Source organism: Poecilia reticulata, linkage group LG21 (assembly GCF_000633615.1).
Source record: "Poecilia reticulata strain Guanapo linkage group LG21, Guppy_female_1.0+MT, whole genome shotgun sequence".
Classification (NCBI taxonomy): domain Eukaryota; kingdom Metazoa; phylum Chordata; class Actinopteri; order Cyprinodontiformes; family Poeciliidae; genus Poecilia; species Poecilia reticulata.
This window is the reverse complement of record NC_024351.1, coordinates 7469507-7486091: the sequence shown is the minus strand read 5'-3', so window position 1 is coordinate 7486091 and position 16585 is coordinate 7469507. Positions and strand designations below refer to the sequence as shown.

At 40.0% G+C, this 16585-nt stretch overlaps 2 protein-coding genes across 8 annotated transcripts in view; one reads left to right on the top strand and one right to left on the bottom strand.

The window, feature by feature from the left end:
- Positions 1 to 75: 75 nt before the first annotated feature.
- On the bottom strand, positions 76 to 16490 carry LOC103457562 (adenylate cyclase type 8). Of its 6 annotated transcripts, none has more exons than XM_008397811.1 (21): positions 16404 to 16490; positions 9702 to 9910; positions 8677 to 9411; positions 8270 to 8419; positions 7972 to 8102; positions 7694 to 7805; positions 7281 to 7408; positions 6513 to 6671; positions 6185 to 6410; positions 5912 to 6082; positions 5679 to 5779; positions 5087 to 5288; positions 4644 to 4736; positions 3769 to 3929; positions 3585 to 3666; positions 3308 to 3466; positions 2650 to 2796; positions 2411 to 2503; positions 2053 to 2167; positions 1332 to 1534; positions 76 to 971 (listed from the first exon to the last, which is right to left on the bottom strand). In XM_008397811.1, exons 2-21 carry the CDS (start codon positions 9873 to 9875, stop codon positions 756 to 758), a joined length of 3558 nt encoding a protein of 1185 aa, XP_008396033.1. In that variant the 5' UTR covers positions 9876 to 9910; positions 16404 to 16490; the 3' UTR covers positions 76 to 755. The 6 variants fall into 6 exon arrangements, with proteins under 6 accessions (XP_008396033.1, XP_008396034.1, XP_008396035.1 ...); XM_008397812.2 differs by lacking the exon at positions 16404 to 16490 and adding an exon at positions 15811 to 15989; XM_008397813.2 differs by lacking the exon at positions 16404 to 16490 and adding an exon at positions 12527 to 15295.
- efr3bb (EFR3 homolog Bb (S. cerevisiae)) overlaps positions 15445 to 16585 on the top strand; it is a 28834-nt gene continuing 27693 nt past the window's right edge. The window contains exons 1-2 of one of the 2 annotated variants that reach the window (XM_008397806.2): positions 15445 to 15580; positions 15999 to 16130. In XM_008397806.2, coding sequence (XP_008396028.1) covers positions 16124 to 16130 — 7 coding nt within the window. In that variant the 5' untranslated portion in view covers positions 15445 to 15580; positions 15999 to 16123. Of the gene's footprint in view, positions 15581 to 15995; positions 16131 to 16585 lie in introns of both variants that reach the window. The other variant, XM_008397805.2, reaches the window with a different exon arrangement.

Here is a 16585-nt window from a genome sequence, read left to right as displayed (position 1 = left end):
AGTACACATATTAATATAAGCAAGAAAACAAAAAACAAAAAAAACCCTAAACAAACAAAAGACAGGAGACACAAATTCCCCTTTGCCCATTTTATTGGCTGAAATTATAAAAAGAAATGAATACAATGTATATCTGTAAAATGACATACAGATATACATATATGTAACATATGGATATTACTTATTAAAACTGCACAATTAGAGCACACAATAGCAAGCACATACTGCGTCAGACCTGATATAAAATATATGGTTACTTAAACAAATTACATTCTTTGTACTTTGATTTGCAAGAAGAGAAGAGTTACATGAGTTTTTAATTAATACACAGACAAAAAAAGAGAGAAACCAAATAGGAGATAACATGAATACACATAATGTACCTGTTAACAGTAGGTGAACAATAATGAAGTAAAAACATTTGTTCACAGTTTAATAGGCCATTTGAGCTGGTCTTATTGAGGTATTCCGTGTTTTGGCTCAAAAGTCTGTCATCTAGCCAGAATATTGTTCCAGCAAAGAATCGTTGGCTTTTCCTTAACTAAACAAAATGGCATAAAAGATGTCTTCAAGTTAATTTCAAAGCAATGTTCAGAAAACACCACTCTGAACCTTTACCACACAGACTAAGAAGTCACAAAGGACTTTCTCAGTCGGAGGAGTGCAGACGAAACCGGAACAAGGATTTTTGGCAAGTTTTTACTTTGTCCTGTAAACTTGGAGAAACACCATTTGTGGACCACGTGGTTTACTTCTCAGCACTGCAGTTTGCAGGGGGTTAAACCAAAATTCCCATTGGCTTCTCTCATCTTCTCCTTGTGCCTGGCCTGGACGAGGCCGTGCACCACTCCGGCCAGGGTCATGCGACCTCCCGCTCGGCCCCCTGAACACTTCTCTCCACCAACTCTGCCCCTCTTACTGCGCATGGTGCTTATGAAATATGTACGGACTTTCCCCTGGCATTCACTCACCTAAGGCATCAAGAGGAGAAGTAAAATGCAAAGGATCGTTTTCAAGTCGCAGCCGAAGCAGTTTTCTAAGGTATATTTATAAAAGCGAAGTCTTGCAAAAGTATTCATCACTTTTTAGGCTTATTTTTTCCTACATCTTGTTATGTTAGAACCACAAATATTTGTGCATGCTACAGAGATTTCATGTTCAGTTCAAAATGTGAAAAAAAAATGGTGTGAATATTATTGTATAGTATGACAGTTTCTGCTTTTAGAAAGCTCCTAGTGTGAATTCAAATATTTTTATACCTAACTGAGCCTGGAAATTACTTAAAATTTCCTTCGTATGACTTAATGTCTCCATGAGTCACTTTGTCTTACCCCCTTAATAAATATCTCTCCTCGAAGTTGCAGAACGAATCCCCATTCTGCCAAGATCTTGCGGGTGGCCTCAGGAACCTGGATGCGTCCGCTCACACCTGTGCTGTCCATGCGACTGGCCAAGTTCACTGTGGATCCCCAGATATCATACTGGGGTTTGCTGGCACCGATCACACCTGCAATCACCGGTCCGTGGGCGATACCTGGACGAGTCCAGTGTTAATTAAGCATTTGGCTGGAGGTTTGTGGCCAAAGACATCACAACAAGGACGTCACAGTTTCTCGTCCATAGACCTTTAAGACTCTCTTGGACTGCTTGGCATCTTGAAAAGTTTCAATAGAAATCTGGTGGCTTCTACCAGAAAAGTGAAAAGGCGTCATCAACTAACTTAGCCAAATAAGTAAGACAGACATAAAGTGAGTCATCTTCCATAGCCATCTCAGTACTTAGGCCTAAGACTTAGAGAAAACCTGTGGCATGAGCAGAAAGAGAGCATAAGATATGAAATGTTTTTAAAGGAAAAAAAAAAAGGTGTTAAAAAAACTAAACAATAAACCCCAACTATTATTTCATGATAGTGTGTGGCGGTTTGTTTTCACCATAAACATTTCTAAATTGTAAGTTTTTGTCTTAGGATATGGTAAAGTTGAGTTCATTTTATTTTTTTAGCCCTCTTTTACAGGGGTGAAAAGTACTACATGTAGGAGCTCAGTTACTTACCCACACGCAGCTCAAAGCTTTGGGCAGAGTGGTTGTTTATCTCTCTTAAAATCTCCTGCATGGCCAAAGCAAATAAAACCAGCTCGCTCAGGTGATTCCACTCATCCAACGATCCCTAGGAAAAAAAAAAAAAGCGGACTGATGCCGGCCTGCGAAGCCGAGTCATGTGCCAGAGATAAAAATCTAGCTTATTCTGATGATCCAAGCAGTTATGTAGAACAGTGGAAGAAGTTTGTATACACTTCATCTTAGTCACGGCAGTCATTCTGTCTTACTTTCTGTTTTACTAAAAACAGAACGGAAATGTTGGGAGTACCGATTCTGTTTTAGGCAAAACCATGAAAGTGTAAAATCTCACCCGTTTGTTCGGAGCTAAACCAGACGCCGCCATGTAACAGCTTCCGATTGTCTTGATCTTCTCCACGTAGTGGAAATAAGATTCCTCCAATAGCTTGGTAGAAGATATAAACAACAGAGCAAAAGCGTAACTTTTCACATCTATACTTTGTAATTGTTTCTGTATTTTTATTTTTTTTTGCCACGCACATAGTAGTTACTCCAAGAGGCAAACTAATACAGATCCTGCTGCATGCTCACCTCATCAAAGCCGGCTATAATCTCATTCAGCAGTCGGAGGCAGTCCACTCCTTCATGTTTGACCTCCTTCTGCTCAAAGTACTCATCGAACCCGGCAACAGAAGCAAACATAACACCCACTTCTTCGTAGGACTGGGAGTAAAGGTCCTACAGTGGAAAATTGTGACAAACACATTAATAGAGATTAATCGATCAAACAGCTGAAGCAACCAATTTTCCTCTGATTGCTGATTTTTCCTTTACTCATTAAATGTGTTAAAACTAAGAAATTGCACCAGTTTTGGTCAATAAGCACAACAACCGACAACATGTACGCGCGTGTTATTAAAATCTGATAATGATTTGGAACATAATCAGCATGATCTTGTGATTCCTACATTTTTTGTGAAAAGTCATAAACATCACCTCTATCGAAGAATTCGCTGCACGTTTCCCCCTTTCTCTAAGAAAGTTTAGCCTTTATAATACAAAAGATCAGAGTCGGGTAAAATCTGAACGATTTCCACTTAAAAAACAACAAAACTAGACATCGGTATCGGCCAGGAAAAGCCCGATCGGTGCGTCTACATTTATCATTCAGCGCTAGCCCAGGTTGTGCATTCCCAGAATGGGCCTTAAAATGACTCTGCGGCCTCTGGGAAGAGCTTCCACCCCTTGCCTCATCGTGTCTGCTGCGCTCCAGAAAATGCTGTGCGACATGCAAGGGCAGGATGTTGTGCAACAAACACTCGTTGTGTTCCCGCAGCTCCCTCATGTCCTCCACCTCCTGCTGAGCCTGCAGACGCCACAAGAAGTCCAGTCTGGCGGTGGCCTCCCACTGGAACGCAAACAGAGGCAGAGTCACCATCCACTCTGGAATGCAGCTTGGAAACATGAAGATGACTCGGCTACACACTGAACAGGGAATATGGAGAAAGTGATCAGCTCACAAATACCTGCCGCCCGTTGTAGAAGACAGCTACAATAAACATCGCCATGAGAAGAATGGAAATCCATTTTCTCCTGATATAGTGGGACCTGAGATAACAGAGAGGAATAAAAAAAATGTTACAAATTCATCTTGCATTGGAGCGGACCGGCTCGTTGGCAAAACGTAAAATCGAGCGTAAACCAACTGACCTGTGCTGGGCGTCGCTGCGTGTGAGCGTGACAAAGGCGAGGTGTATGAGGTAGGAGTACACCATCACCACCAGCAGCAGCACCGCCAGCTTCAGCAGGGAGTTCAGGCGCAGAAACACGGCACACGTCACCATGGCGACCACGCCGCTCAGCACGAAGATCTAAAGGGACGAGGACGTAGCAGAGAGGATAGGAAGTTTTTAATCTAGAGTTATCTACTCACATATCTACTCACATTCACATGTGATGATAGGACAACTTCTGTCCTATCATCACAAATGTAACTAAACTCACATAACTACCACCCTGACAGGAACTAATAAAAATGAGGCTATTGAGATTTCCAAGAACAAGTCATATCTATTTGCCAATAAAGTTACCTTATTTTCTGCAATAAACAAATTTTTTGTCTTCGCATGTGCACTTTTTGCAGCACTGTCATACAAACACTTTGGTTGGATCTGTGCTGAAGCAAAGAGTGAATATGTGGAAAAGTATTTCATGCCCGATGTTGAGCGCAGTAAAGATGTGTGATGCTGTGGGACTGTTTCTATTAGAAAGCTCTGGGAAATGTTATTAAGGATCAAGACATCATGAGGTCCTAAGTACTAGAAAGTTTTAAATACAAATGTTGTTGCTGCCTTTGCCAAAAAATGGAAAACTGGTCACTGAAGGGTGTTTGGAGTTACCCAAATGTGATACAAAAACTGAAGAAACATAGAAGAGACGATGTACAAAGAAGTGTTGCACGTCTTTATCCGGAGGGCCAAAGAGTGTGGACTGCACTATACTTTTTTGAAAATGTGTTAAAGAAAATAACATGTGATGTGGCCAGTATAAGTATATAAGATGAAACGAAACCGTTCTGTCTCTACCTCAGGATAAGAACAGACGGAGACTGAATATGAGCCTGGGCTCTTCTCCTCCATTATGTCAGCTTCTTCAGAGGCTGTTAGGACACACCACACCTAGATGCGACACACAACGTAAAAAAAACGTTCAATTTCCGTGATCTGTTTAAATTTTATTATTCCATACGCTTGCAGACAAAGTGCTGAACTGTTTTGGCTAAATTGCAGCAGGAGATCTGTGGCCACATGGTGGCAGCAACAAACAAGCTGTCATAATTTAAACTATGTACGGTACTATACTTGTGAACATACATGTGTTTTCAGTGTATACACGTGTCAAATAAATGTCTTATTTCTTTAATAAAACTACAATGCAAATCCGGTGATCAGAAAAGCAGATGGGGAAACAGCAGATGAACAAAAAGTGTGTTAGTTTTCTCAGCCCTTGTGCAAATTCCAACTCTCACCAAGTCAGTCGAAGCCAAGCCAAAGTTGGCGATGATGGCTGTGAGAGTGAGGAGGTTTCGGGCGCTGTTGTTTTCGTGGATCCAGCAGCAGAACCTCTGCAAAGCGGCTGGAGTCCACTTGAACTCCTCGGCAAGGGCAACCAGCAGGAGCAGCAAGTAGGCAAGAAGGAAGAGGGAAAACTGGAGGACGGCGGGGAACAGTCTGCAGGTGGAACACCCAGTAGGGAGAAGACGAGGAAAAATGTTCATCCAGGACAGAAAATTGGACAGAATGGCATAGCAGTTTGGTCATTTCCTGTCATTCCTTCCCATACATTCTGTATTTGATTGTTTTTATTTTTTTTTCACTCAAAGTTTTACCTACTTGGGAACAATTCTAAAAAGTATAGTTTTGCTTAAGTCTTTTTTTAGTTCTCTCTTTATCTCACAGCTGTTTTTTGAGACGTCATCACATGTCTTAAATGCTGGTAGACTGTTAAACAGTCTGTGAAATATTTCTGCTCCATATCTTTAATAGTCTGCAACTCTAATTCTTCATGCTTCCTGCATTACACACACAATAAAAACATTAGACAACTCAACATCTTCCCACCTGGGAGTAGGGATGGCAGCCTGGGCAGCCATGAGGAAGAGGAGCACGATGAAGGAGCAGACCATGTTGGAGTTAAACATTTCATCTCTGATCTGGGAGAACTAAATACAACAAAGTAACTTGTTTGAGTTCATTTAAACTATTTAGAAAAATCTGCGATGACCATTTCTTAATACTAAGAAGAAGTACATTACCTCCATAGACTGATTATAAACTGCAACTACATGCTGTACCTTGTTCTCTATGTGTGTGTCTTTGAACACCAAGGTCAGAGCAGTGATGTGCTCCTTGCGCATGCGCTCACTGCTTCGGACCTGGGTAGCGTGTTTGATGCGTTTGTTTATCTCTCTGGAGGTGCACTGCCATAAGCTGGGCAGAGAGCCGTTGGTGAAAGAGGCCAGAATCTGTAGAGGAACAACATCAAAAAAGACTAAAGCGAATAAAAGGCTAAATAATAAGCACATAAATGTAAACTCCTCAAATCTGTTTTGTGTCCCTACACTTACGCAGTTCATATCGATGGCATGACCAAAAGGGATCTCTGGGCTCCAGGTCCGAATGCTCTTCTGGACTTTTATGGGCTCCGGATGGTTCCTGCCTTCTTGAGGACAAATAAGGAAGGTGTCGATGTTGTGTTTTCGCAGAAACTCATTCCTGTCACGACCGTGGCCGTCCTCCGTCTCGTATGTGGTTCCCAGGCAATCCAGGGTGGCCTTGGAGATGTGGATACGTCTGGATAAGTGACAAGAAACAAACACGGGTTACGCATCTTCTCGTCACATGTCAAAAGCGACCATTCAGGTGCTCCTCTGTGCTTATTCATGGTACACCCACCCAGGTATTCCTCCCGCTTCCAGCTTGTTGGCGATGCTCACGTCCCAGGACCAGACATCGAACTGCCATTTCTGCAAGCCCAGGACCCCGCAGAGGACGGAGCCGGAGTGGATACCGATCCTCATGTCCAAGTCAATGTTCAGCTGCTTCTGGACAAGTCTGGCATTTTTAAAGCAATTAAAGAAGCTTGACTGATCCCACCAACTATAAAACTCACGATCAAACATCACCAGATACTGTTTTAGAGTTTTAAGTACATTTTTAGAGGCATTTCCTTTTAAAATCATCGTCGGCGCCCCCTCATAGAGAGGAGCAGAAGAGATGCGTCCTCTCTGTGTTCAGAACAGCTCTGTCACAGAGGTGCTCAGTGTAGGTTAAAAATTACATCCGGCACTTTTCTTACAGCAGCAAACTGAACTTGGTCTCCAATGAACGATGCTGTCAGTGCACATTCTGATTCTTATTATCAAACTTCTTTGTGGATTTTATGAAACTTCAGTGCTAAAATCAAGCCCACTTTAACGGGGATTGTTTACTCTGGTCTGATTAGATAAAACATTAGGACCAATTATTTCCGAATCAGATTTGAACTGGAAAAAAAACTAGTTGAGCAAGTCAAAAAGAAGAAAGCATAAAAGATCCCAAACTCTGAGCAATCTTGAGAGCCTGTTCAAAGGAACCAGCGTTTGCGTTTTCATTTATTCAGACAATCCAGGTACGTAGCCTCATTGTATATCACTCTCTTTCTGTAAGGACATGAACTCTGACCGTATTGTGCTGATCATAGCCAGGCCCATTTCTACGCAGTAACGTGCATGGGCAAGCTGCGGCTCCGGTACCCCCGAAACACAATAGTAACAGTCTCCCAGTATCTTTATCCGCAAACAGTGATGCTCCTGTGATAAGATATAAAAAAAAGAGCTTTTTAGAATACAGCCAGCAGAAAAAGATATATAGTTTAAATATTAGGAAATGTTAGGACATAACACATGAGTAACACATGAGTAACACAAGGTTAATATTTGTTCTTTAAGGCCAATTAATTTGTTTTTCTAAAGATTAAAAAAAAAGATTAGAAGTCAATAGGTGAACATTACAAAGAGAGAAGAAATGAATATATAACAGACTGATGATTCTCAGATCAATATGAGAGATCACAGAGAAATGATGCAGGTTCTAACCTCAGCAAGTCGGTCAAAGCGTCCAAAGAGCTCATTAAGGGTTAGAACCATTTCCTGGGCTGACAGGTTTATAGACAGCTGGGTGAAGCCCTTAATGTCTGCAAAAAGGATGCTAAAGACAGAAGACAGAAACAAGAATGGAATTTAAAGGACGATTTAAACATTTAATCACCCTTAAATCCTAATTTGCTTTAATATGGGTGGTAATCAAGAGGTCCACCATCACAAAGGTCAAGAATTGCAGATCCACAATCACAAATGCGTGCCAGTGTAAGTACCTGACATCTTTATACTGGTGGATGCAGATCTTATAAAACTCGTGGGGGATGAGTTCGTTCTCCATGGAGCTCATGTCAGCGATCATTTCTAAAGCAACAAAGCGAGGGAGGATAGACAGGACCAGTCGCTCCTGTGAGGCAACAACACGAGGAAGTCATCAATGACTGGCAAGTCAAGGACAATCACAGGAAAAAAATGTAAAAGAATGATGATTATCTAAAAGGTTGAATGAAAATAAAAAATTTGAGAAATTAATAACGTGCGATTTAAAAAAAATTTTTTTTGTCACTATGCAACCTGTCTTTGGTTCTCTTGCTCAAGTTTGAGGCGACCCTCAATGCAGCGCCGCGTCTCCAGAAAAACCTGCCGCTGGGCGTGGTCTGTCAGATAGTGGATGAACAAGCCAGCTGTGTTCATGCCCATGTACAGCAGGCCTTTGGCAAACACCTGGAATCAGAGTGTTAAATTTTATTTCAAACAACAAAATCTAGAACATTTGGATTAAAAAAACGGTTGAAGGAAATAACTAACTAACAAGATCAAATAAACCCAAAGTAAGAACAAAAAGAGACGACTTTTATTTAGCCATTTCCTGCAACATTGTCCAGCACACCTGAAACCATGTTGTCATTTTTTTTCTTGTGAGTCTCCAGAAGGATTTTCTTTTGTTGGGAAACTAATCTTTTAACATTTGCTTTACTTACCTTATTCAAAAGCAAAGCATCATTGTAGTGGAACCATATCTCCATCAAAATGTGCAGTATTGGGGTGAGGAAGCCAGCACACATTGCCCACAGCAGAGGTAATGGCAGCAGTGTGTATGTTGCAAACAGTGTGAACAAAATATACCATGATGGGTCTTTTTCTAGTCCATAAGCCAGGCCCCCTAGGATCTGTGTGGTCTGTGACAGCCAACTTGCAATGCCAGCATAATGAAGCCACTGTGGGGACATGGAGTCTTTGCAAGTTAACACTAGTATGCAAAGTGCTATAGCCAGCACCATGAAGATGCCAGTCAAATAGCCACGCAAACGATCCGTAACAGCGTCCGGGGCCAGTGCCAGATACAGGACCAACATGTGGAGCTTAGTCACTGCATCGATTACATTGGTGACGGCCAGAGAGTTCCTCCGCTGGTGGGAGGAGTATTGCTGGTAGAGTTTCTCCAGATCGCGGGATTTAAAGGTGTGCCCCAGCATGGGTATGTAAACGCTGTGAACAGTGTTGCACCAGTGCACAAAGAAGTCAGCGTCGCTGGTGTAGTGCTGCGTTGGGACCCTGATGCTGCCGTGCGTGCTGGTGGAGGTTCGACTGTGGACTTTGAATGTGGAGGAGCGGCGTTTTGTGACTCCACGGGAGGCCTTGCTGCGGATTTGTTTGTTGATCTCATCTATGTAGGTATCGGTCACAAAGATTTTGCGAGCTGGTTCCACACCCACCTGATGAAAAAAGGAAATCAGTGGTTTGCAATGGAAAATGGCTTTACTAGAGAGAAAGAAAACATGGTTTTAGAATTTTTTCTCATTATATTTGGTCTACTTTTGTCATATTCTAAAGAAAGTGAATGAAATAACTGGCACATTTTCACGGTTTTGACTGTGAAGCGTCATGTGGAGGCTCTATTTTACTACAAGACTTAAATGGGTGGAATAATGAATTAAGCGTTACTCAACTTCAATCAACAACTAGAATACAGAAAAACTAAGGTTTAGATTGAACCGTGAATCACCTGAGAGCTGAGCTCTTGTTGGGTAATGATGTGTTTCACCGCGTTCTGCCACAGCATCTTTTTCCGCCTGATCCCAGGAGACAGCGTGGCACTCAGACACGGAGGTTCATGAAGCTCCATTGGAGAGACCTGCCTGGTGTCAGCAAAGGTCACCATGGTGACCTGAGCTGGCATCACCTGTTGGGCTTAGATCAGGAGGAAGCTGCAGACTTGAGGTGTACCAGGGGAAAGGAGAAAAATCAGAAGTGAACAATTTCAACATGGAGCCTTAAAATCTTCTACTGTTTTCAAATCAATTTCAATAAAAAATGTGATACCGCTTTTACTGCAACTACATTGGAATTTGTTAATTTACGCAAATCTGCTACATTTACATACCAAACTTCTTCAGAAAAATGGCTTGAATTAAGAAAAATGATATGTGGATCTTGTCATTTTTTTTTTACCAGTTCCTATGTGCAAAGAAGCTTTATTTCCAGGACGCTAAAGTGTTTTTTGAGACACTAATGTTATTCGTAGACTCTTCAACTCAGACTCACACTTAACCTTTCTAATTGGATTTGGGTCAGTACTTAGACTTGACTATTGAGAAGAACTGTTTTTGTTCTTAACCACTCAGCACTTGTCCAAGTTGTATAGCCGTTTGTTGATATCTAAGCATTTTCCAAATACACGCAGGTTCTATCAATCGTAATCTGTCCTGGATCTCATGCAGCAAACTCATGTTTCACAGATGCTGTAATAGGTAATAAAGGTTCCTAATCTAACATAAACCGTGTTGTTCATATCTTTGGCTTTTAATGGTGCATTTGAACAACTGTTTTTCTGAGGTGGAATGATTATCCAATATACAATTTGTGTTGATTCATTCTTCAAAATATCAACAATGTGCACAAATTCATAATTTACTGGATGTGTTCTGATGGTTCCTTGTGTCTATTTAGACATTTATACCTAAGAATACTTTACCAACTGTCAAGCATGGGAACACTTCAATTGTGCATTGCACAATCTAGGTGGAAAAATTGAAATGAGGGACTACCTCCAAATGTTTCAATATCACCTCAAATCAATATCCATTTGATTAAAACCTGGTCTTGCCACAGGACAATTAAAACACGCTCACAATAACAATAATAAAAAAACAACTTAAAATTAAGGAATGAAAATCAGGCATTGCTTTTGATTTTTGGTTCAAGCTGATGACAAAAAAAGACAAACTATTTTTAAATTAGAACTGGTTTGGGACAGATAAAGCATGTTAATCTTAATCATATCTCACAAGCATAGCAGTCAAACATCCACCTGGAATTATGCCATAGTCTTGGTGATACAACAAGCTTGGGTAGAGTTGTAGCTTACTAAGGAACATGTAACCAAGTATTTACTGGGAATGAATGTCTATATGAGACAAACTGCAATAAATTCCAACTTGTCATTTCCTGTTTTTAAAAATCACTGAAGCTGGTTGTTGTATCATTGCAAATAGGAAAAGGAACTGAAATGTTTTCAACATTTCTGTTCATGCATATCTGAACAAAGCTTTAGGATTTAAAGTGGAGCTTTGCATCCCCAATGAGCCTTTATAGCACCCATTAATATTATCCACTGTAAGAGATATATTTAGTTCAGTTTTTCCACTTTCCTTAAAACAATTTACTTTAATTATATCTACAAAACTGCAACACAGTTTTAGTACTTATGAATAGGTAACAAAGGAATAAATAATTTCTTAAATAAAATTCTAAAGATAACAAGGTAATGTTAATTATAGCTCAGATTTAGCTCTTGTTTTTATACCTTCTTCTACCATCTACAAAACAGCAAGCATTTATAATCTACTTGATCTGTTTTGAGATTCCTGAGGCAGATTTGGGTATGCAGCAAACACTCAAAATAACATTTGTTTGGCTCCACATGTTGACAAAGTGTGCGCCACGAGGAAGGCAGCTTTCAACTGAATTATCTGGTAGCCAGAATTAGCTCTGAGCTGGTTTATGGAGAGTTAAACTCCTCCAGGTCCTTCTTGCCTGCATTCCAAGCCTCTAAAAGTCCACTGTCACCAATCTCCTTCTCTCTAAGATTATGTGTCCACACACACACAACAGGTTGGATGCAAAAAAAGAAAAAAAAAAGAAAAACAAATCTGTTTAAAACAAATGCTTTGTCATCTGGGCATTTTTAAAAAAAGGAAATAAAAGTGGGAACAAGCGGTTTGTCTTTGTGAATAATGTTTAGTTACTCGAGTCTGTCAGTTACCAATACCTGTTTGTTTCAATGTTGGAGTCCTGTATACTGTTTTTATAACTATTCTGTGTAATTTGTATCATGTAGAGTACTAACCTCTTTTGTTTTACATATTTTGCCCCCACTCCTCAAATCCAGCATTTGTCCTAGGATAGATGTAACCAGCTTGTCATAATCCACCTCTGCTGATTCCATTGCACAGCAATTATAGACAGATATCATAATAAATATGTATCCCATACAAGAAAAAAAAAAGTGTAAATCCTGAGGTAATGAGGACTCCTGCACTAAAGTTATCTTCCCATCAAAGATGCGTGAACTCGCTCGCGCTACGTTTTAGGTCACCACCTGGACACTTTTGAAATGAAGTCAACAACTGCCACAGAGTGAAGCTGCGGAGTGAAGAACACTAAGAGGATTAATTAGTCAGCAGCCACTCTCGCTGCCCTGCAAAGCTGAGTTCACTGTCCTCAAGACGGGCCCAGGAATAAATGCAACGCTCTCATCTATTTAAGACAGCAACGACACATCAATGAATCAAAACAAATCTATTTATGTCAATAGTATTAAAACAAAACCTTATTCACGACTCTTTTTCCATCCAGTCTTGTTCACGTACAATTCGCTCTCACTGGGTCACAGAGGCGACGCCTCACACACACTGCTTCTGCCCCCTTGCTTACTGGAGGATCTGTCTGTACAATTACAGGCTGTATACAAATAAAAACACTGCCAAAAGGTCTTTAGAATCTGTCAGCGCAAAAAAAACAGCCAGGCTGACTCACCCACCACCTCTGCAGCACCCAGAAGGGATTCGGCTGCATGCAGGTGCAAATGAAACTACCCGTGTTATATTTTCTCTCAAAGCAGACTGTTTTAAAGGTAAAAACAGCGATTCATTTGGCTAATAAAGATAAGATGCCTCTTTAAGATTTTATGCGCTAAGCCTCTGCTTTGTGTTTCATAAAATAATAACCAACCCAAACCAATTTTAAATTTTACACATTGTAATGATAATCCAGCACTGTTTATGCCTTCTATGCAAGTGCCCAATTGATCTACACTTTATCTACAGAGTTTGGATGCCCCACATCCAAACTCTGGTTATTTAAATTTTATTACATATAAAAATCCATCCATCCACATTGCAAAACAATTGTGGAAGAATGTACTCCTAGTTTGTGTTGGTTTGTCTTGTGAAATAATAAAAAGCATGATTCTAATGTTTCAAAATCAGACAAGGTTAAAGGGAGATGAATATCAATAAAAAACATTCACGAAGAAAAACTAAAATTAGGATTAGATGCTTGTGTCACAAAATATTGAACACACTTTATCTCAACTGTTTGTGAAAAAGAGGAGATAAACGAGAGGGTTTGATGCCTGGAGGCATCCTGTGTATAATAAATAAAATCTGTATTATCCAGAGCAACAGTGCTGAGTATTGTGGAACACGTTTTCTCACTTGCCACATAATTCCCGCGTCTCGGTGTTGGTAAGCTGTTTAAAGTTTTTTAAACTGCTAATTGTTTCCAGGCAACACTCAAAGCCCCTAAGGCTGATCTAATATGCTTCCATCTGTCCCTGTGCGGCTGTGTTGCTGAAACCTTTCATACCGATTACTGTGCTTCTAAACATAGCTGGCCGCCAGGTCTGGAGCACGTAGCTTATACCACAACTGAAATGCAAACCATCGTCTTCTACTCACAAAGCAATGCAAGGCAGTGAAGAGCCTTTTGATGCATCTCATGGGATGGCTGCAGAGGAGGAGGAAAGCAGCGAATATCGTGTTAGGATTTGAAATCTTCTGATTGTTAGTGTTGATCATCTGCTTGCATTTAATTCACAGTTTCATTCAACGAGTGATACTGGTTTGGGCACAAGCCTAGATACAGCTTAGTGTTAAGACCAACTGCTTTGGATGCCCAGTAGATAATTCTCATTTGCACCGAAGCCAAACTAGCAACAGAACTGATCCTATGGCCTGGGAATCCATGCCAAGAACCTCACTGATACCAGACACACATCTATTTATGTCCGCCGGCATGCAACAATGATAGCTCTTAGCACTTTTGCGTCTTGCATGCGGTACATTACATATTTCCGGATCAAATTGCAGGAATCTTAAAGCATTAACTTAGGAAGATGCATGCTAGTAGTAGTTGGACAAAGCTCTATTTTGCATAGATAAAGCACAGTAGGTTATAAATAGTAGCTATAAATAAAGAGCAGATCAATTGGGGACAAATCAGAGTCATGGAAGGACTCTGCCTCAGGTCTATTTGAAGTAACAGGTTTAGCTTGATTTCAGTCTTTCTAAACACTTTTTGTGGCATAATCCCACTCACATTCACATAACTTTTCACACCATTTATTTCATTTAGATAGTATTTCACAAATTAGTTTCAGGAAGTGTGACATATAATCTTTGCTCTAAAATAAAACAAGCCATCCTCCAACACATTATTTTGTTCTTTGAGTGAGTTTAAGTTTTTACAACACTTTCACCATCTTTTTTAGTACTTTTGGGTTATCTTTTGTTTCTCCATCTAAATTCAAGCAATGTGTGCTACGTTCATAATAGGTAATAGCTTTTGTGTTTGTGGGGCTGTGTTAGTAGTGCTGTCACAGCCATAAGGTTGCCTAAAAAGTTTGCAAATAAGTTGTAAAGATTTTTAGTAGTCACTTTTACAAGTAACACAAAATAATGTGATTAAACTTTTAAGTTAATTTTACCAACTCTTAGCTTGCTGTTGCGCCATACTCTGTATATTTTGTGACAATGGATTGAAAAGCACACTGTGATATGTTTGAAGCTTGGAATATTATTTTAAAACCTAACCCTGCTTTAAACTAGCTAAACTTATGGCGTACTCTACAGTCTTCATCATTATGTAAACTCACCGGAACACAAACCTCACAGAACTGCTGTACTTATTCTGGGAATATAAAACACTAGCGGACCAGTGGAATGAGGCTGAATGCTTGTACAAATGCATGCCATACATTTTAGATGTTTATTTGTAAAACAGTACTGAAAACCATTCATCTTTTTTCTTCAGCTCCTCAATTATGTGAAACTTTGTACTTGTCTATCACATAAATGAAAATAAAATGTTGATATTTTTGGCTGTAACAGCACGTATATATTTTAGAAATAAAACATAAGCCTATTTGACTATACTAATTTCTAGATCCAAATGTACATCACAAACATCAGACAGATTACTTCAGTATGAGGGTGTTTAAGAGGGTGTTTTCAGAATTTGATTCATATTCACATAACCATGTTTAATAATTGTATGTAATATGTATTAGTATTCTGACAATTACTATTTCTGGAACATCATATTTGTACATACATCCAACTAATGAAGTCAACAGCTTTGTCAGACAGACAACACAGGATGTGAGCTAATTATGTTCAAACTTGATGACAAGAAGGTGGTGTCCAAGGGGTCCCCTGGTGGGTTGTCACAGTTAGCTAGGCGTCATCTGCTCGGGGCTAAAGGGATTTAACGCTGGCCTGAGCCAAATGAATACTCCCCCTGGTATAATTTAACTTTAAATAACGTGGTCTTCATTAACTCGTTGTATGCTAAAGGCTTTAAGGATTTTGATTTCGCTTAATGGTAAGAAACAGTTTTGCTGTCATTCATTAACGTTATAGTAGAAACAGCTAATGTGTTAGCATGCTTAACAAGTAGCATAAACAAACGTTAGGTTAACTTATAACAGTGTTGTGTAAATAAGGAACAGGGTTTATATTTTGTTCACATATCATGTGAATATTCACACTACATAGCCACCAAGTCAAGTCAATATAATTGGTGATGTTTAAGTTATAGCAAGGAAAGCTAACCTTTAGCAATGTACATCCGTTGTCATAACATTGCTGTCCGAATTATCTTTTAAATTCACTCGTTGCATTTCAGTAAAGTTATAAGACTAACTAAAAAAAAATCATAGCTTCGACTAATATAAAAGATATTCAGGTGTTAGCTAAATTTGCTCACGCTCTAGCTAAGTTTGGCAAACTAACATTAGCAGGCCAAAGAAAAGCCGGCGGGTTTCCTGACTCTCGAAGCCCTGGCAGACACTCTTCCCAGAGCCGAGGTGCAACCCAACTTTCCGTCTGCTTGATTAGCAACGCCGCCTTGTGACTGAAGTCCAGCATGACAGGTAAGTTACTCTCGTCAACTTCACACCTGCACCAGAAATGAGTTCGATTTTAAAGAATCCGCATGAAAAATATGTCAGATAATTTCCATAAAAATATTCACTCAGCTTCTGGTGAAAGGAAAAACCACCTATTCTTTTCGAGTATAAACTTGTTCCAGATGTGTGCATGATACAAGTCATCTTAGGACAGACGAACTCTGGCACATTTTTTCCCCTGTACTTGTACCCACATCACATCCAAGTCCACATTCCATGAACTTCAAACCCACTCACTGAATGACAGTCCCACGGTGCCCCTCGTTCCCGGCCTATCTCCACCCTCTTCTCCTTGTGGTTGGATAGTGAGCTCCATTGTGTCTGTGAGATGTTTTTTAATGAGCGAGATTCACACTGAGCCTGGAGCTGCTATTGAAGGATTTGTTGCTAATCTCTTAGTTAATGCGGACAACTTGACT